The sequence below is a fragment of the Copadichromis virginalis genome, linkage group LG11 (genome assembly GCF_057382275.1).
Source record: "Copadichromis virginalis isolate Kocher_CV1m ecotype Utaka linkage group LG11, C_Virginalis_male_GT1.1, whole genome shotgun sequence".
Lineage (NCBI taxonomy): Eukaryota > Metazoa > Chordata > Actinopteri > Cichliformes > Cichlidae > Copadichromis > Copadichromis virginalis.
Window position 1 is genome coordinate 24,956,309 of NC_140628.1, and position 19,661 is coordinate 24,975,969.

The following is a 19,661-nucleotide window of genomic DNA, read 5'->3' on the forward strand; positions in this document are numbered from 1 at the left end:
TGAAACCAAAAACGGCTCCAGAGCAGTACTAACAAGGCGTAGGTCACCTAAAAGAGGGTCTGATGAATAAATGTTAATTGTGTTGTTATTTTTGGTGGTGTGTTGCTCAGGCACGTTTCTGTACTACACGAATACGAAAAAAAATGAGTGTAATTTAATCCAGTTATTGTTATTGCCAATTAGAGTGAACTTAATTAACCAACATTAAAATAAATCTATCATACAACGTAACAAAAGTGACCCCGCTTATCAAGTTAAGTATTTATCTATTGAATAAATTAGGCTGGCTGGTTTAAACAGTAGGCGTTTCTTAATTTTGGTGTTCAATGTAGCTGGTGCTGATCTTTCAGTATCGATTAGATTTGTGAGTTTTTCAAATGGACCTATCGCTGGCGTGTATCAGATGTACTTTTCACTCTATGTGGCTGATAGGGCTTTTTGATGTGACGCAGCTCTATCGATGCATTTCGATTGGTCTGTCTCTTCTGACGTTTCACACCACTGTGCCGGTCATTGGTCTGTGCTTTAAGGTTCAATTGAGGATCGTATTTTTGTTCCTGTGTCAACGTAGAGAAGAAAAGAAGAACGGCGATCATCAGCCAGTCGGCTAAGTTTTCATCGAATATAGTTTTTCACTCCTCTAAGCTCTATTAGAAACGGTTCTTTATATCTGACACCAGCCAGACACCCACCACCCAAGCAGAGCTCCTTTTTGAAGATGGTAAGATCAACCTCTTAGCTAACAGCTAATGGGAGACACTGCTAGCTCTAACCGATTTTAGCTGTCGATTTTTTTTCTTTCGATTTTTATGGGCGGTTGTGTCTATTTGTTGAAAGTTAATGCGTTTATTAAAGTCTTCAGATGTATATTGGTGTAATTAATAAGTACCTTTATACACAATAGAAACTATTACCACTAAACCAAAAGCTTCTTTAACACGAAATCTAATCGAGGCATTTGCTAGGCTAGGTATGCTAACGGTAACATAAAGTTAACATTTCCCGTCGACTGTTTAACTGGTATTAATTATCTACTGCTGTGCCTTTAAAGCATACTTCAAGTTGATCAAGTTATAACTCATCTGACTTCTCTGAGGATGCTTAACGTGGTGCGGGGACCGCTGGCTCGATGATGAAACCGTAGCTCCCCCAGAGGAGCTCCAGCTCATGTTCATTACGTAAATACGTGTTAAAATTAGGAAGATAATGACTGGCAAGCGCAGATTACAGAGAAAAGCTTGTGTAAAATGACAGCAGATCCGCAGCGGAAAATGTAGATGGTCTCAGGTGGTGCCGATGATAGATTTTTTTTCTTCTGCCATATGGCCGATCGACACATTATTAAAATGTGTGGAACGAAATCATCAAAGCCATACAAAAAAACATGTTTTAGTGTGTAATGAGTCGATACCTACCTACATAATAAACATTTTGATAATATGTTAAATTTACTTCACTCACACTCGCTGTATATTAAAGAAAAGGTGTCCAGTGTGCTAACAGACCAACATGTTGAGGCAGTGTCATATTTATTTGTTAGTCAAAGTTTAGGAAAGTAAACACGTGGTTGTAAAATGTGTACATCTACAGAGACAAAGGTTTTTGCAGCAAGCCAAAAACGAAGTGTGAAATAAATATTTGAGTAGACTGAAATACAAAAAAAAAAGTGAAAATCAGAATGTAGAGGAAATAGCCTTAGGTTTAGCCACTTTGGTTGTCAACATAAACTGCCTAATGCTGAAACTAAATATTTTCAAAGATTAAAAATGAACTAAAATGAGCGAACCCATTCTGGAAATTAAATGAATGCTTAGAAATAAAAAGTCAAAACATGTGAAAAATATAAACTAGTGGGCTTTTTTTTAAAGTCCCAAAGTCAGCTGAAATAACACTGAATAATATGGGACAGTTGTTGCTATAGAAAAGGAAAATAAATTTACATTGTACAAACTATCACATAACAAATGGGGAGGGGGGGGATGTAATGAAATGTGCTTCATTTTTTTTCTGGACTTCTTGATGTCAAAACTGCATAATTTGTTTAAGTCTAGTTCTCAGCATTAGTAACATGTCCCAGTGTCCTACACAAAGATATTCTTTTCTTTTTTTCTGAATCTGGTGATCCTATATTTGTTGATTTTTTTTTTTTTTTTTTTTTTTTTTTTTTTTTTTTTTTTTCAGCTGCTTTGGCTTACATGCTTTAAATGTAAAACTTTATCTTAACAGTACCTGAGGTGAAGTTACAGCCTTCATTTTTCCTCATTCTTAGTAAGAGTACAGCTTGGTCATTCCTGTTAGCGCTGTGGCTAAACTATTGTTATGTCTCTCCAGAACTCCAATGTGGAGAATTTGCCCCCTCATGTTCTTCGCTTGGTCTACAAAGAAGTTTCAGCTTTAGCAGCAGATCCACCCGAGGGCATTAAGATTTATCCCAGCGAAGAAGACATAACAGAGCTTCACACAGCAATAGAGGGACCAGGTAAGGATTATGATATAGTGTCATCACTTCACACTTAGAGCAGGACCGACACAACTCTTGGGAGTAAACTCACCAAGTGAGTATTTGCAGTATGGTCTTTTCATAATTTAGGGCTTTAGATTTGCAAAAGTTTCTTTAAGATCTCTAGTTTGAACCAGATTTGTTGAGTTTGTCCTGACTCAAAATATTTTATCATAGAAGATCAGTACAGAGCATTTCGTATTTCATTAAATAGACAAATTGTCAGAGACTGATGAGTAAAATAAACTTAATGAAATCCATACTAATTGTATTACTTCTGTCCTTGAATAACTAATGTGGAAATTTATTTTCAAAACCAGCGATAAAATATCCTAGTTTAGTCACCTTGCAGCTTGTATTTTCAAGGGTTTTTTGTGTATTCTTAAATATATTATCTCTCAGGGTTTTTCCTGCATGCAAACATTTCTAGGTTTCTAACAAAAATATTTTAGCCCATTTTCTTTTTAGGCTGTATTTTATTTCCTTCAACATTACATGCATTCTTGTTTTTGAAAATGTCCAGAAATAAATTCAGATTTCTGTTAAGTAAGGTGACAGACACTCGCCGCCTTCACTGTGTGCCAGTCAGTTGTGCCAGTGTGTTATAGTCATTAATCAAAGGGTCACCAGTGTCCAGGAAAAACCCCGAGTTCTGCGTCATGTTCGCAGCAAACTGTGCATTTACAGTGTGTTAGTTACTTCACCACTTCACATCCAGAAAAACAGCTTCAAACAATAATATTTAAAGGCTGAGAGTTTCTTATTGATAGCCAACTTTGTATTATCAGCTCAAGGTAATAACATGACTGGTGATGACTGAGCTGAGTCAGCCGTCTGCTCCATGATTTTTAGGTATTATTGAAGCTTAAATGGAAGCCATCAGCTTTGATGGAATCTTTTACTATCTGTACATAATTTAGTCTTTGTGCTGTTAATTTGTAGAATAATAAATCCTCAAGGCCTGTTTTACATTTCTATTCCCCCCTTCGTGGAGCTTTCAAAATTTATGCTGTTGTGTAATCACTTAAATTATGGGTTTTGTGGGTGTTGTTAATATCATGAGACCCATAAGTCACTTTAAACTATCATGATATCTTGCCACTATGCACTCATTGCTTCAGACGTTATTTTTAAGTAGGTCTTGAAGAGCCAGACACTTGTCCACATTTTCTACTCCTCCACAGAGCTCCGTCGCGGCATCAGTTTCATTTATTGGGCACTGACATTTATATCTGATTTCAGATCAGGTAATTCATTATGTTAAAGCAGCAGTACAGTGTGTTTCATAATGTCAAATTTTTGTTGTTGCTACTTGGCATACCTGGTTAAAAGCTGAAGCGTACACAGACAGATGGTGATGATGGTCAAACAAGAAATATCAGATCAAATATCAGATTATTTCATTGGAAACTGATAGAAGTTAAATGCAGGAAATTGACTTAAGAGCAAGTGACAAGGATTTGAAATGGCCTCGTAAACTTCCTTACTCTTCTCTCGCGAAAGAATATTGTGTTTATTTCACTTTGTTACCACTGATGACAGGATAATATTCGATTATTTTTGTACACAAATCTCCTGTTCCCTAAAAAGTCTCCTCGCTTTAAGAAACCTGTCTAACAGATGGTAAGATTAAATCTTCGATGCTGGCGCAGTTTTCATTCTGGAACCTTTTATTTTATTTTTTTTAAAACCAAGACTAGGTGTCAAGGAAAAGTGTCAGGTGGTATTTCTTCGGCTTTGAAATATTTGCTGTTATGTGGCAGATTTGAAATGATAGTTAATGTGCTCTGTGACTGACTGACTTGTATGCGCTGAATGTGTTGTCAGAGGACTCGGTTGCAGCTCTGTGACCCTCTTTTTCTGGATGAAGTTTGGCAGAGTCAGGACATAATGTTCATGTGATGAATTCTTTATACTTCAACAGAGGGAACTCCATTTGCTGGTGGCATTTTCCGAATGCGTCTGGTCCTCGGGAAGGACTTCCCTGCGGTTCCACCCAAAGGGTATTTCCTGACCAAGATTTTTCACCCCAACGTGGGTCATAAGGGAGAGATCTGTGTCAACGTGCTGAAGAGGGACTGGAAGGCAGAACTCGGCCTCAAACATGTCTTACTGGTAAGAAGGATGATCTGTGTGTTTGTTTCAGTATCGCTTGTGTTGAGGCCACTAATTTCACATCTCTTTCCTTCACTTTCCTACAGACAATCAAGTGTCTTCTAATCCATCCGAACCCAGAATCGGCTCTGAACGAAGAGGCCGGCCGCTTGCTGTTAGAGGACTATGCTGAGTACGAGTCCCGGGCCCGCCTGCTCACAGAGATCCACGCCATGGGCGGCACTTCTGGGGCACCTCAGGATCCTAATGACGGCCCCCAGCCAAAGAAGCATGCAGGTGACCCGATGAAGAGAGCGGGACCCAGTGCGGCGTCTGTGCCAGCAGCTTTGGGTAATGGAGCCAATGGAGCCAGCACCACCACCAGCAATAGCAACAGTAGTAGTAGCACTAATAATGTAGCAGGGAAGAAGAAAGCAGATAAAAAGCGTGCGTTGAGGCGACTTTAATACCTCCATAGAAATTCTCAGTGGGTGTGTGTGTGTGTGCGCGTGTGTTTGTGTGAATGTGGGAGAGTAAATTTAAATATTGAAGTATACTGATGATGTTTTTGTTCCCTTTGACTCTTTATACCCTGAAAATCCAGACTTCTCACTTTGTACTTATACCTTATTCTTTGTCTTTCCATCACTCTGTCTTGTCCAGTTGGTGTCACGGGTTTAATTCTTCCCATACCTGAAGACGGTGACAAATTGTTGCTTTTCTGAAATGAAAGAATACACTTTCAGTCTAAAAAAACCCAAAAAAACCCATCATGCCATCAGTTGTGATTTTCCTTTGGCCTACTGTGAATGAATGATACTTAATGCGATTCACTGTGCAAACCACGGCCTCTGATGTCTGTCCATTAATGAGATATAGCTCCTGTCGTCTCAGACTTAATAGCAGCCATTTTTTTTTTTTTTTTTAAAGCATTTCTTGGTAAAAGCAACTGTGATGGTACTGTGTACTGCACAGCCTGACTCATTGTCGAGTCTGAACCACGATGCTACCTTAAAGTCAGGTTTTTAAATTCAGCTCAAAGGAAATGATGGAAGAAGGCGCTAAAATTATGCAACGTCCAAATTGTATTCTTCGTTTTGTGATCCAATTTAGGTAAAGGTGTAAAGGTATGGATTGTTTCAAGTAAAGGAAGTCTGCTGTTTTTTGTTTTGTTTTTCTGACTTTTTAAAACTGTTTCACTGACCAGTATTTTCAAAAGCTGTTTTTAATCGACACGTCCATATTCAGCTGTCTTGTGGTTGTGTGTGAAGATGTAGCTCAGTGGCTGTAAGGGAACAGGGTAGATGGCATGCGCATGCCACCTCAACTGTTCTCTGTATTTAGGCATACTGTGGTGTGACTCGCTTCAACTACCCCTGCCTCCTAACAAAAGCAGCATGTCCTCTCAGATGCACCGCACGCCGACCAGCCGCGTGGAGTACCAGAGATGACAAGTGCCTAGTTTGAACCAACTTGCCCCTCCATCCGTGGCAACTGCAGGGTTTCTCGGGCAAATTTTCTTTCCGTTCTTAAATGCATGCGGGGCCTACATTTCCCAAGGAAACACACTGAAGCGCTGTTTTAATTTGGATGGAAAAGGTGCCTCTGAAACTCCTGTTACTGTGCACACTGTCTGGCTGGATATCTTGTGTCCATTTTAAATTATTTAAATTAATAAAATGTTGAAATACCAGAAGTGAAATGGAAAATCAACTCCTGTTTGTGTTTTTTTCTTTGGTCCTCTTCTGTCAAGCGATGTTGAAATTAATGCTAAGAACAAATGCAAATGAGGCTTTTCTAGTGACGCGTATTAGCACATTTTGTTTAGTGGTCTCCTGTTCTGCAGTGATGGAATAACCATTATGAGGAAAAACGAGTAATTGCATCCACCCCAGCAAACCAGTGAGTTGAAGTGCACCCGATAGAGCGTCTTTGGGCCATCTAATGAAGGGCTCCACTGGCCTCTGCTGCCAACATGCAGCAGCCCACCCACCTGTGTAGAAATAGCAGCCTGCCATGCAGGTAATTATCAGACCCTTCTTAGACACCTGGGGCTCCGTGTAACCCTTTACACCTTCCTCAAGACCCGTTTTGGAAGTGCTTACCTCCTTCGACACCTGGTATAAACATCCATGCAGTGAAAACCCACACCGTGCTATTAATCATAAACACAGTTTCACTGAAGATTTTGACGTGTGTGAGATATAAGATAAGATAAGATAGAACTTTATTAATCCCTCGGGTGGGTTCCTCTGGGAAATTCGACTTCCAAAAAAAAGCACAGCAACAACCGAAGTTACAGTTACAGAATTGTTATATATATATATACACACACACACACACACACACACACACACACACACACACACACATATATAAATACAGAGACAAATATAAATAAAATATACAAAGGGGATAAATAGGAATAAAAATACAAGTGAATTGCACATTTCAAGTATTGAGGTTGTTAAAGGTTCAAAATTGAGGAGGGAGAGTACAAACCACCCTTGGTCCAGAAGCTCTTGGTCAAACAATGATTTTAATGACTACACACGTGTGGGAAGAACACTCTGTGCACAGACAGCAAGTGATCTTCGACTTAATCAAAGCACAAACAATTATTTTATAACATCAGGGTTTGTTTACTGACGCCCCTTCATGCGTCACAGATACATTTTATACATACGTCAAATCAACACCACAATGACTTTTAAGACAGAACATCATCTTCTATTTTCATGGCCGGCACTTCCTTTCTACCTTTCAGTTCCTCTTTCTTGCCGAGACGACAAGGACGGTTCCTCTTTTACCGAGACACTTTCGCAGTTCCAATCCAGACATGACTAATCTCTCTCTCCTCTAAATAAATCTAACTCATGTGTGTGTGTCACGACCTCACATGCTCTCTGTGTCACCTCTTCACCTGTTGCACTTCTGACCTTTCACTAGACCAGAGGCTCACTGAGACTGTGTATGTCTTCTACTAAATAAATGTTTTAACCAAGAACCTCTACTAAAACCTTAATATGAAATGACCTGATATATAAGTGTTTTGTAAGCATGTATTGCAATTCCTTCTATGTTCTAGTTTTCCCTCAGCATGTATCACCTGAACAGTCACGTCAGTGAAGCTTAAGACCTTTAAAGAACCTGAACATCAACTCAAATAAGCACAGATATGCAATATGTATAAAATAGTTATAACTGCACCTGAAATACAAAGTTATCATCATCATAAACATCTTAAGGCCATCTTAAAGCTATCTGTTACATTGTTAAAGCCTCGTCTTAGCCTGCTGCTCAAAATAACTTTCACTTCTGCAAACTCTCTGCAAGCCTGTTTCCTGTCAGCCTGTGACTTTTAGCCTTTCTGAAAGACACACACTGTTCAACCCGTGAATGCAATATAAACTCCAGATTATATTATTAATGCAATGGTAATGATGACAATCATTTAACAATAGCAGTAAAATAATTTCCCTGCTCCATAAGGTCTATTGAACCATTGACTATTAACAAAAGTATTGCACAAAAGGTATTGCACAGTGAGGTGAAGAGGCACTACAGCTTAGTTGTTCCCCCCTCCTTTGTCCTCCTGTTTCCCCTCCCTCTCCCCTCCAGAGAGGAGTTAAACAGTCTGATGGCGTGTGGGACAAAGGAGTTTTTAAGTCTGTTAGTTCTTGTCTTGGGGAGAAGCAACCTGTCACTGAACAGACTCTTCTGATTGTTTATGGCCGTGTGCAGAGGATGCCTGGCATTGTCCATAATGTCCAGCAGTTTCTTTAATGTCCTTTTCTCTGCCACTGTCACCAGAGTGTCCAGCTTCATGCCGACCACAGAGCCAGCCTTCCTGATCAGTTTCTCCAGCCTGGATGAGTCCTCCTTTGCTGTGCTGCTCCCCCAGCACACCACAGCATAGAAAAGTACTCCAGCAACCACCATATGTAGTCTGGGTCAGATGTAATATGAATGCATGCTGGTGTTTCTGTCACATAAGTGCGTGACTCATCCTGTAGGCCTGATGTGCAGTCAGTGATTTCATTTATTTGGAGGATAATCGTCGGGGGATCAACCCTAAACCCGGTTTCATTCATGCGTGGTGGTGATCTCAGAGGATCGCGAGGTTTGTAAGACGGCGCAAACACTTGCAAACCTACCGTTACCTCTCATCCAACTATCCTCTTTTTCTTCTCTGGATTTCCACCTGCCCGGCTCGTCCTACACTCACAGAAATCAAGACTTGTCAGTGTAGGTTTGAGTCTAATTGACAGTTTCGTTCACGCTTCAGTGTTAAGGCTTTTGCGCCAATCCTCTCCCCTTCCCCGTTTTCATCGCTTTCATAATTGCCACCAACATAATGACACAGTTGCTGTGGCAACCATGTCTGTGTCTCTCTTTCTCTCTCACACACACGTACACAAACACACTTTGGATCTTCCCCTCACTTTACCGGCTGCTTTAAATTTTGCAAGTTTTCTTCCGTTTTTTCGGAGAGGCTTTTATACATTCTTTTTTTCATTCGTTATATATTTTTTTACTTCTTCGGGAAGAACATCAGTCAAATCCCTGGTCGACATTTTTTTCCCCGTTTATGTTTATTTATTATTTTTATCAGAGCCAGTAAAACGTATGCAGGCCTTCAGGGGCGCGCAACTAAAGATGGAAATTAAATGGAGGAGAGTAAAGATGAACGCCACCAGTTGAATGGGCCTATTGACCATCAGCGCCGAGCGGAGCGCGGAGCCTCATCAGCGCCTGTCTGACCGGCCAATCACAGCGTCCCCCCCCCCCCCCCCCCCCACTGGTGGACCTCCGTGAGGCCAGTCGCAGTTTAGGCGGTGTAACCTATAGGCTATCGCGTGGAGACGATTAACTGAACCAGTCTTAGTCAGTTTCTAGATGGAGAAAGTGAGCCTGGCGGATATTTTGTTGGTGAAAAGCTTCACATTTTTGCGCACCTGACATGCGAATCCGGCTACTTTGCGTGCTGTCCGGGATAGTTACTCTGCAGGCTAACTTGTGCCGCACACCAGGCGGAAATTTCCGACGTAGTGTGTAGATGAAGTGCTTTGTCACATGTATCAGAAAATCTCAGAACATCTCGTTGTTCACCGACTCTCTCTCCCCTCCTCTCCCGCTCGCGCCCCCCCCTTCGTCTTTCCGCCGTCATGATGGATTATCAATAGCCTGATGGAGACACAACAAGCGCGATCGAGATTTGCTGCACTTCTAAAACACACGGGCAATTAAAATAAGTGGCGCATCCAGCAACAGTTCACCATCTTCTGCTACAATAACAGGCTGCCATCTGAGAAACCGCTGAGATACAGTGCGCAGGCTCTTCCAGCGCTCCTCTTCAGCATCAAACCCCCCAGAGCAGCGCACAGGTAAGGCACGACATTATGCACCTTTTATTAATGCAACGCCAATTACGGAATTGCAATCAAAGCTGATTGATAAGTGCTCTGTGTGTTTGTGCGTGCATGAAAATTGAGTTTGGCATCAGTTTAGACGCATCCGCTGACCTGGAGGCTGTCAAACAAAAACATTTGAATGAAATCTGCGCCACACAAAACATCTGCGGGCTTTATTCCGCGAACACCTCTTTCCCCCCACCTCTTAATCACTTTAATCGACAAGTGGCAGCAAACTGCGACATTATAACCATATTGGTATTAAGAACACTGATATCACACGCACACACCGACTCATCCAGCCGGACTACACACACACCGGCACGGATACACCCACGCACTCTTAGCCTACTGATAGATGCAAGTCATGTCCATAACCCGCATGCTTGTTTGTTGCAAGTTGCAACTTATTAACACAATGAAGGATGTAGTGTAGTCTGAGGAGTCTGTCCACATCCGTTCGTCTGATGCAAAGTAAATGCGCAGCATATATTCGCCGGTGAGACCAAAAGCAGCCGCTGCTCCGCGCGGCTTTCGCTGCAATTAGACGTCTTTTTGCGCACACGCAACACACGACTTGTTTGCGCGATTTCTCCCCCCTCCCCCTAAAGGATTCACACCACAGTGCGTTTTGCAACAGCACGTCTAGAGGAAAAAAAGGGGCCATTTTGTTTGATTTTTTTCAACAAACACCTGTTGAAATGATTGCATGCCCAGCCGTTTGCACAGCTCCTGCAGTGAAAGAGGCCCCAAGGTTCGTTTGCTTTGACACACTGACAAATCTAGGAATTTGGAGTTGTAAGTGATTGAGTTGTCCTCCCTCCTGTGGCCATGCAAGTCAGGGCTGCTTCCTCACACATGTGAATGTGTGCCTTTCACCCCTTTGGTACAGTTCTTCCTCTCTCCCTCCCTCTCTGCTGCATTGCTTCAGCACCACACTATACAGACATCTAGAGGACCAGATTTATGAATAATAGCAGGGGGGGATTGTTTTTGTTTTTTTGCCATGGATCAGTCTTCTGTAGTTTAAATACATTCAGGGTGAAAATTTCAATGTTGGGCATCTGCATATGCACGTTTAGCAGGAGCGGTTTAAGGATTTGGTCAAAAAATCCTCATGAAGTGGAATGATTGAGAGCAGAGCACAGACATTACGGTGACGGGAGAGTTGGGCAGCGTTGGCGGATGACGGTGCGAGGCATCAGGTGTCATCGTGTTGAGAAGGAGACGTGCAGATGTGACTTTGAAATCTGGTTTGGCTAATGGGTGTAGATTGGATTCTACCTCCCTTCTCTTTCACTGCCTCTTTCACTCACACACAGACAGAGCTGCAGTGCTATTCTGAGAGAGTTAGCTGCCTCAACCCACGCACAGAATCTGAGAAAGAGAGAAAGGCAGAAAGAGGAAAAGGAGGGGAGCAAGAGGAATAAAGGAGAGAGGCAGAGACCGACTACGAGGGGGTTTACAGAATGCCAGCTTTATTCTCTCACATGCATGCATGTACACACTCGCACAGTAAAGGGTTTCTTTACTGTTTCACATTCTTTCCCTCTTACTCTTCCAACAGCGGTTGATTTGCAGTTCTGATTAGCACTTCTCTTCTCCTCTTGCGTGTGGCATGGACTGTGTTTGCAGATCTGTTTGGTGGTGCTGTTTGTGTGATGTGTTGTATTGGTAAGTGCTGGGAGAAATGTACTTGATTCTGTGCCACCCACACACCGCCCTCCCACTCATGGTCGTCTCTGCATCTATACCTCTGGCTCTTCCCGCTCGCCACAGTCTCTTTGCTCATTTAAATCCCTACCCTGCATTTATCCCTCTGCTCCCGTTCTCTATCACTGGCTTTTCAGGAGAGTGTTCCTCCTGCAACCAAACAGGCACACTAAAACACACGCACACACACTTGCAGCTTTCCACGATGCACATAGCGCATTTAATAAAAATAACTGTGGTGTGCGTGTGTGTACCCAAAATGATCACACACACTCACAAAGAGGGTCAGTAAGTGTGGAGAAGAGGTTGCAGAGCTGCTTTCTAATCTAATGTCTCTCATTTGTATTGCAGTGGACATTTGGCCAACGATTTTCCAGATTTGTCCGTACGTAAACCCGAAGACAGTTGTGGAAATCAAGCAGAACGCTTAGAAACGACAAGAAGGGGGGGGGAAAAAATCACCCGGAGAACTCCTTTGGAACATTAGTCAGTGGGAGAGCTGCTGTGCTTCGTGTTTCTCATTTTTCCTCCACTGAACTCTCCTCACAAGGTTAGAGGAGCATGTAACTGAAACAAGTGGAGCCCTCGGTGATTTCAGCATTCTGTCTCCCCCATCTGTGCCTACATTCTCTGCTACAGATAGGGACATTTTGATAATTACATATAATTATAATTTCTGTGGGAGACAGATCTGCCTCTGTCTATTATTGCCAACACCTCCAACACAATAACTTCACACATTTACATATTTCTCCACAAAAGTGATATTCTTTCAACATCGGAGACAAATCAGGAATAATTTTACTTAGAGAGACATGTCACACGGAGAAGCAATGTGCCATTCACTTCATATCTAATTAGCGACACAGTTGAGTGACACGGGCAACATTTTGTGCCTACAAGCTGAAGGCAGAGCACTTAAAATCATGACATTTGCCTCATTTGTGCAATGTATTTTACAGGCTGGGAGTCGTTTCTTTGCTTTATGATTACTCCCAATTTTCAGTGCTTGCGGTCTTCTAGCACTTAACCAGAGCCATTCTCATTATCACCCACAGCCCAGTCACAGTAACGGTCCGTGCCAGGCGAGTACTGAGCACAATAATCCAGCCATAGAAAAGACTGAGATAAAGTACACAGTGTATCTATAGATGTGATGGGTGCTGAGAACAGGCTAACGTGGAGATAATGCGGTACTCTATAGAAACTAGGCCACACTAATGGACAGTATTTATCAGTGGTGCAGTCATTTATTTCCATTTAATTGTTTACTATGGCAAAAAGTGCCGAATATATAAAAACAAAATAGATTTAATATCTTTTTCCTTTTTTTTCCCCCCCAGAAAGGATTTGCTTACAGGTTAAACAAGTGCCATTTCTGAATGTACGTAGTGCCAGGCTGTAAAAGGAATGAAGAGAACAGATAAACTTGTTTACATTTAACAAAAAACTGGCCATAGTCTATTCTTTAAGTGCCATCAGCGCAGGAATGTACAGGAATGCCATATTCTATTAAAAATACTTGCTCCTAACTTTGTGGTTGCAAAGCGTAATTTCACCCCTGGTAGTAAATGAGATGTTTGTTCTTTTGTTCAGTAGGGCATGTAGGATGAGGCATTAAGGACTAAAAGCATGAAGATTGTTTTCAATCTGTGCTTTTTACAAAACTGCATCCATTTGAGTGTTCTCGAATCGAGAGGGGTTTTTAGAGGGCAAGAGATGAAGTCATTACACTTTCAGAGCTCCCTTCTAACAGGAAATTAAAAACATTTTAATACCATTATCACCAATTATTGAAACTTACAAAAACATTTTGATACTGTTTGTACAGTTTTTTTTATTTTTATTGTTCCCGACCTTTTCTATTATTATAACACCTTATAAATACGAACAACACAAAAAATTTCAGATTTCATCAGCCAGCATTAGTGAATGAAACTCCAGTACCCAGTACATGCTGAATGCATCACATGCCATTTTAGTGGGTTAAACTGCAGAAGCGGATACACCGTTGCAACTGCATTGACTCAATAAAAAAAAAATAGATGTCTTAGTCATGTAAAAATGCCGCCCACCACCAATCTCCGAGTCCTCGCTGTCTCCCTCCTCTCCCTCCTCACTGCCCCTCTTGCTACCGTCGTGGAGGCCTCTCCGTCCCCACCTCCTCAGCACCTAGACCGATCAGGGAGACCGTTCACGGAGGAGCCCGACACTGGTTCCAGCTCCTCGCTCATACTCCTCGCCATCCAGGCCAACCTCAGGCCAGCTGCTCTCCAAGGAAGGACAAAAACTCCAGAAACGCTCCCAGAAACCGCAGAGGAAGTTCTAGAGACTCCTCCGAGACCCCTGCCCCAGGTAATGTTCCCCAAGAATGTAACTTCAGCAGAGGCCCTCGCACCTCCTTTACTAGGTGCAGCCCAGGGGCCACCTGTAATGGATGTATGGGTGGATGGATGCAGAGGATATTACGATGTAATGGGACACTTTGACAGCGCTTTCAACTGTTCCAAGGACACATTCATCTATTGCTGCGGAACCTGCCACTACCGCTTCTGCTGTCCAGACCGAAGTCGCCAACTGGACCAGGACAGCTGTAAAAACTACGACTCTCCGGACTGGGCCAAGCCACAGACGGAGCCCATGATTACACCAGATGACTTAGGTGACCCAGACTTTGATCCACTGAAGCAGCAGAGCCACAACACGGGCTTTGTCATCGGTGGCGTGGTTGTGTTTATGGTGGCTGTCGCAGTAGGCATCAAGGTGGTCTTCAACAAGGTGCAACAGGAAGCCAACCAAAGGGACCTGAACATGCCCAGGTGAGGCTTACACGTTTTTTTTTTTTTTTTTTATTTCATCACACCTCATTGCTGAATTCAGTACTTCATTTTGATGTATGAATATTGTAATGAAATTAGGTTTTCAGGACTCCATAAATGGCCTACATTCATCATTCTGGGCCCAGAAAAATGTTATTAGTCATCAGCTGAAACATATTTGATCTTCATCGAGTGACTGCTGCGGAAATTGTGGCTGTTTTGATTTCCTCTTGGCTTTCTTATCTCATATATGGGCCGTCGTCTTGGCAATAAAGATGGGTCTTTTGGTGTTTTTACTAGTTGCATCAGTCATGGAAGATGACAGTTGTAGACCAAAACGAAGTGTTGGTTGATCCCCTCAGGGAAGCCCTGCATGTTATTTTGGTTTCACATTTTCCATATTTATTCATCATTGTACTTAAATTAACCGCACAGTTAACTGGTGATTATAACCGGTGTAAACCCTAATGTCCGACCACAAGATTAACATTCACATTTATGTATATTTAAGCATTCATCCTCACATAGATGGCTGATATGTTGCTTATTTGCAATCCAAAAACAGCATTCATGGGAGGAAGAATTTAGTGCTGTTAAGGTTCAAAATTGAGGAAGGAGAGTACAAACCACCCTTGGTCCAGAAGCTCTTGGTCAAACAATGATTTTAATGAACACACGTGTGGGAAGACAACTCTGTACGCAGACAGCAATTGATCTTCGACTTCCTCAAAGCATACACAGATTTTATACCGTCAGGGCTTGATTTACTGACGCCCCTTCATGCGTCACAGACAGGATATATACACATACGTCAAATCAAAACCACAACGACTTTTAACACAGTTTAAAAAGAACATCGTCTTCTATCTTCGTGGCTGGCACTTCCTGTCTACCTTTCAGTTCTTGTCTTGTTCCTCTTTCTTGCCGAGACAACAAGGAACGGTTCCTCTTTTACCGAGACAATTTTGCAGTTACAGCCAGACATGACTAAACTCTTTCCTATAAATAAATCTAACTAATGTGTGTGTGTTGACCTCACTCAGCCTCTATGTCACCTCTCGCACTTCTGACCTTTTACCAGACCAGAGGCTCACTGAGACTGTGTATGTCCTCTACTAAATAAATGTTTTAACCAAGAACCTCTACTAAAACCTTAATATAAAATGACCTGATATAAGTGTTTTGTAAGCATGTATTGCAATTCCTTCTATGTTCTAGTTTTCCCTCAGCATGTATCACCTGAACAGTCACGTCAGTGAAGCTTAAGACCTTTAAAGAACCTGAACATCAACTCAAATAAGCACAGATATGCAATATGTATAAAATAGTTATAACTGCACCTGGAATACAAAGTTAACATCATCATAAACATCTTAAGGCCATCTTAAAGCTATCTGTTACATTGCTAAAGCAATGATCATACTGCAGATTATATTATCAATGCAATGGTACTGATAATAATTATTTAACAATAACAGTAAAATAATTTCCCTGCTCCACAGTGCCTATACCCTGTTGCCATTTTTATCTCATGTTTCCTTTATTGCTTTTTTTATGGCATCTTTAGAGCTCTGGTGGACATGTTGCGGCACCAGTCGAGCCCAGTCCAGCAGGATGAGAGAAACAACAGCGTGGCTCTGGCTGTAGGAGATGGCCAGGGGACACTGGGGAGACCGCCGAAAAATCTCTACGCCCCCGGGCTGCCCAGCAAAGACAACAGATGTGAGAGTCTAGGGCTCGTAGCGCGTTAGTGAATAGCACGATCAGAGGTGCACTTTTGTAACAGCATCCTCTCTTTATGCAGAGGCACTTTGTGCTCGTCACGTCTGTAAATGGATGCAGCTTTTTTTTTCTGTGTTCCTCCATCAAGATGTCTTTATGAGAGAGAATAAATTAAGAATTTTCAGTAGTGATGTGCTAAAAAATGAATCTTTAACCTCGGTAATTTCTCTGCGAGGGCCATGGTCATTTATAAATGATTCTTTTGGGGTCCTCTGTGTCTCTAATTCTCCACTTCAATATTAAAGTAGTTAATTGCACAAGAATGTGGAGATGGGTGCTTATGTGATCATGTGAAAATGAATTGATTTAGGTAGATACGCACGTAAAGTTTCCTTATTCCTTTTAGTTGAAGACACCGCTCAACTGCCTGACATCCATTTTGTGAGCTGATTACTTCATGTTCTTTTCACTTACAGTGGGCAATTTGCAACACAATTTCATCCACTCATCAGGCTCCAGTCCCAAGCACACTGCAACTATCGGTAAGGCAGCTGATGAAAGCCGGGCTCCCATGTAAATTGCATGTAATCACTTGGATGCTTCATTTACTTCATTCAGCTTCGTTTGGAGCTCAAAAGTAGACTCATTCATTTCAACAATAATAATGATTATCATATTTTTGGTTGCTTGTGTTAGTGCTGAAAGCAAGTTCAAATCTGTCGCTTTCAGTGAATGTTAGAAGATTCACACTCTGCTATGTGCATCGCGCTATATCCAGAGGAGCAAATCTCATTTAACACACCGTCGTCTTCTCCCTTTGGTCTCTGCAGAACGCACACCTCGGATGAACAATGCTCAGCTGGCAGCTGGAGGCACCCTGCTCTCCAGTAAGCACAACAACACCAAATCGCAGCCTTCCTTCCACCACTCCCTGCACAACCTGGCCCAGCTGCCGCCCTCGTACGAGAGCGCCACCAAGCCTGAGCTCAACAGATACTCCTCACTCAAACGGCTCGGTGAGTATCGCGCTTTTCCAGGAATGAGACATGTTCCGTCTAAGCTGCGCTCCCCTTATGCTGCTTTTTCTGCAGCTGTTTCGTAAGTGCTGAAGCAGAGCGACACTCTTGACACGGGTGCTGTGAAATGCACGATGCATCATTATGTGCTCATGCTATTTACTGTGGTGATAAACAATTCAGAGAACTTTTGTTTGGCTTGCAGAGAAAGGTCTTGACGAGTACTCATCTGGGTACTGCACCACTAAGCGCCGGCCTCACACAGCCCAGCCGGCCCTGCAGTCGTCTCAGCACCACCTCCACTGGGGTGGAGACTACACCCTCAGCGGGCGAGGGACCCTCCCCAGACATGCGGCTCGGCCCTGGATCCCACCGCCACCTTCTGGCATGCCTGCTTCACCCACTCCCAATCCTTACCCTTTGGATCCCCCAGAGCCCCAGCACAACCCCAACTACGACACTCTCTCCAAGCCTCCGAGAAAAGTTAAGTCCACCGACCAGCTGCTCAACATGGGTGATGTCCCTGGAAACACCGGGACTCTGTCCCGGCTCTCCAAGAACCAGCAACACCAGTACTACAAAGCCATGGCTGCCTCCAATAAGAACTCCAACACGCAGACGCTCACCAGGAAGACCCAGGACAGACAGGACAGGCAGGACAGGCAGGAGAGACAGGAGAGACAGGAACGGCTGCTCATGTCCCCAGACCATTTGGAGGAGAGGATGGGCGTTGGTGGGATGGGTGTTGTAGATCCGTACGCCCACACGGGAAGCGGGATCGTCCCCACCCTGCCTCGCCAGCAGAAGGCCCAGTCCCAGCAGAACGTCTGTGCAACGCCTTCCCTCGACCGGCACCACATGATCAAGATGAACTCTCATCCCACGTCCGGACGGGAGCAGGAGAGGACCACGCCTATGACGGGGCACATGAGCGGGGGCATGGGCTGGGCTGGGGAGGGGCCCGGAACCGGAGTAGTCATGGGAACGGGAACACTAGGAGGCCACAGCGCCCGGAGGATGGCTTTCGCAGCAAAACGGCAGAACACAATTGAGCAGCTACATTTCATTCCCGGAGGGGGCGGTGGGGGGTCAGCAGGGAGCGGGGGAGGAGGCAGTCAGGGGATCAGGACGGGGAGTAAAAATGAGGTGACGGTGTGAGGTCAGTGCCTAATGTAGAGTTTAGATTAAAGGGACAGGAATATATCACCCTTCTGCATTTAACTATTAGACATTCAGCTACAAGAAATACAACTAGAAGTATAAAGTATTGTAACAGTATAATGTGTTTAGGCTATTCAAATTAGTGTTATCTTGTAATTAAATAGCTTAAATATGACTTACTTATAAAAACTAAAAATTAGGTAGGGGACATCTGTTCCAGTTATGTGATAGCCTACATCAGCCATATTTTGTATCTGAATTTGCCGCATTGCCATATACAGAGGTGCCATTACTTGTAGAAGGACTGACTGGGAGGGTGAAATAAAACCGACAGAAATGCCGTTCATACTTTAGTTTTTATATATTTTTTTCAAAAAGTACTCAGGAGCCATATTAGATAGGAAACCAGATGATATTAATGAAAAAACAGGGTAAAGGAAGCGGAGGCCTGTGTGGAATATCCTGTCACAGAATTTCAAAGAACTGAGCCAACTACCTGGACTGCCACTCCGCTCGGTCCTCACCGACGAAGATTTATTAAACTGACTCTCAGATGAGGAGCCCGGTGGACCGGACGAGGCTGAATGATGAACTGTGCGCCTGTTGAACTCTTCTGCACCGACCTCGTGCTGACTTAGTGAGACAGAACTGATTTTTTCTTTCTTGCTTCCTGTATAACCTAGAGGACAAGACGGGCTCTGTTTCTGAGCGACACGCAGCAGTCTGACACAACGCCACCACCCGACAGGAACTGAGGACGTATCCACATTACTGATCTGATTCCATGGGTTGCCTACTTTTCCATGTGACCTTAGATTAAACCTCCAGAGGAACTCACAATCTCATTACTGTTACACTACGGGAGCGTAAGCTGATATAAGATTATGGGTGAGTTTTTCTCAATGTTTTCATCTATAGATCAGGACCTACCTGTTTGAAAAAAATAAAAACAACGGGCTACCAAATATTATAGAGCCATCAGTCACGGCGTTCCAAAAATTCTTGACATACACATACAAAATCAAGAGATAAAAGAACAGACGTATGTGTTCAGTTTACCAATAAAGAGGCAACTCGCTCTAACGAAGAGCAGAGGCTTCTCCACAGAGCACAAACGATAGACCATGACGCAGAGGTTGCACTTACACAACTGTCCTTACAAGCCATTTATGGAGATACAAAGAAAATCCCACACAGGAAGCTGGTCTGACAATCACCATTT

General features: G+C 43.0%; 2 protein-coding genes across 2 annotated transcripts; both read left to right on the forward strand.

Moving 5' to 3' along the window:
• The first annotated feature begins 482 nt into the window (after positions 1 to 482).
• Positions 483 to 5,756, forward strand: ube2s (ubiquitin-conjugating enzyme E2S). The gene is made up of 4 exons (XM_085471511.1): positions 483 to 721; positions 2,332 to 2,479; positions 4,425 to 4,615; positions 4,702 to 5,756. The coding sequence occupies exons 1-4, from the start codon at positions 719 to 721 to the stop codon at positions 5,059 to 5,061; spliced, it is 702 nt and encodes a 233-aa protein (XP_085327637.1). The 5' UTR covers positions 483 to 718; the 3' UTR covers positions 5,062 to 5,756.
• Positions 5,757 to 9,380: 3,624 nt separating this feature from the next.
• shisa7a (shisa family member 7a) lies at positions 9,381 to 18,612 on the forward strand. Its single transcript, XM_085471512.1, has 6 exons — positions 9,381 to 9,981; positions 12,073 to 14,540; positions 16,108 to 16,262; positions 16,739 to 16,804; positions 17,093 to 17,278; positions 17,484 to 18,612. Exons 2-6 carry the CDS (start codon positions 13,786 to 13,788, stop codon positions 18,434 to 18,436), a joined length of 2,115 nt encoding a protein of 704 aa, XP_085327638.1. The 5' UTR covers positions 9,381 to 9,981; positions 12,073 to 13,785; the 3' UTR covers positions 18,437 to 18,612.
• The last annotated feature ends 1,049 nt before the right edge of the window (positions 18,613 to 19,661 follow it).

Excerpts from the sequence above, each read along its gene's own strand:
- shisa7a (XM_085471512.1), top strand. The coding sequence starts at position 13,786 with ATGCCGCCCACCACCAATCTCCGAGTCCTCGCTGTCTCCCTCCTCTCC. Across the intron at positions 16,805-17,092 it reads CAAGCACACTGCAACTATCG|AACGCACACCTCGGATGAAC; the intron begins GTAAGGCAGCTG and ends TGGTCTCTGCAG. Across the intron at positions 17,279-17,483 it reads CTCCTCACTCAAACGGCTCG|AGAAAGGTCTTGACGAGTAC; the intron begins GTGAGTATCGCG and ends TTTGGCTTGCAG.
- ube2s (XM_085471511.1), top strand. Across the intron at positions 2,480-4,424 it reads CACAGCAATAGAGGGACCAG|AGGGAACTCCATTTGCTGGT; the intron begins GTAAGGATTATG and ends ATACTTCAACAG. Across the intron at positions 4,616-4,701 it reads GCCTCAAACATGTCTTACTG|ACAATCAAGTGTCTTCTAAT; the intron begins GTAAGAAGGATG and ends ACTTTCCTACAG.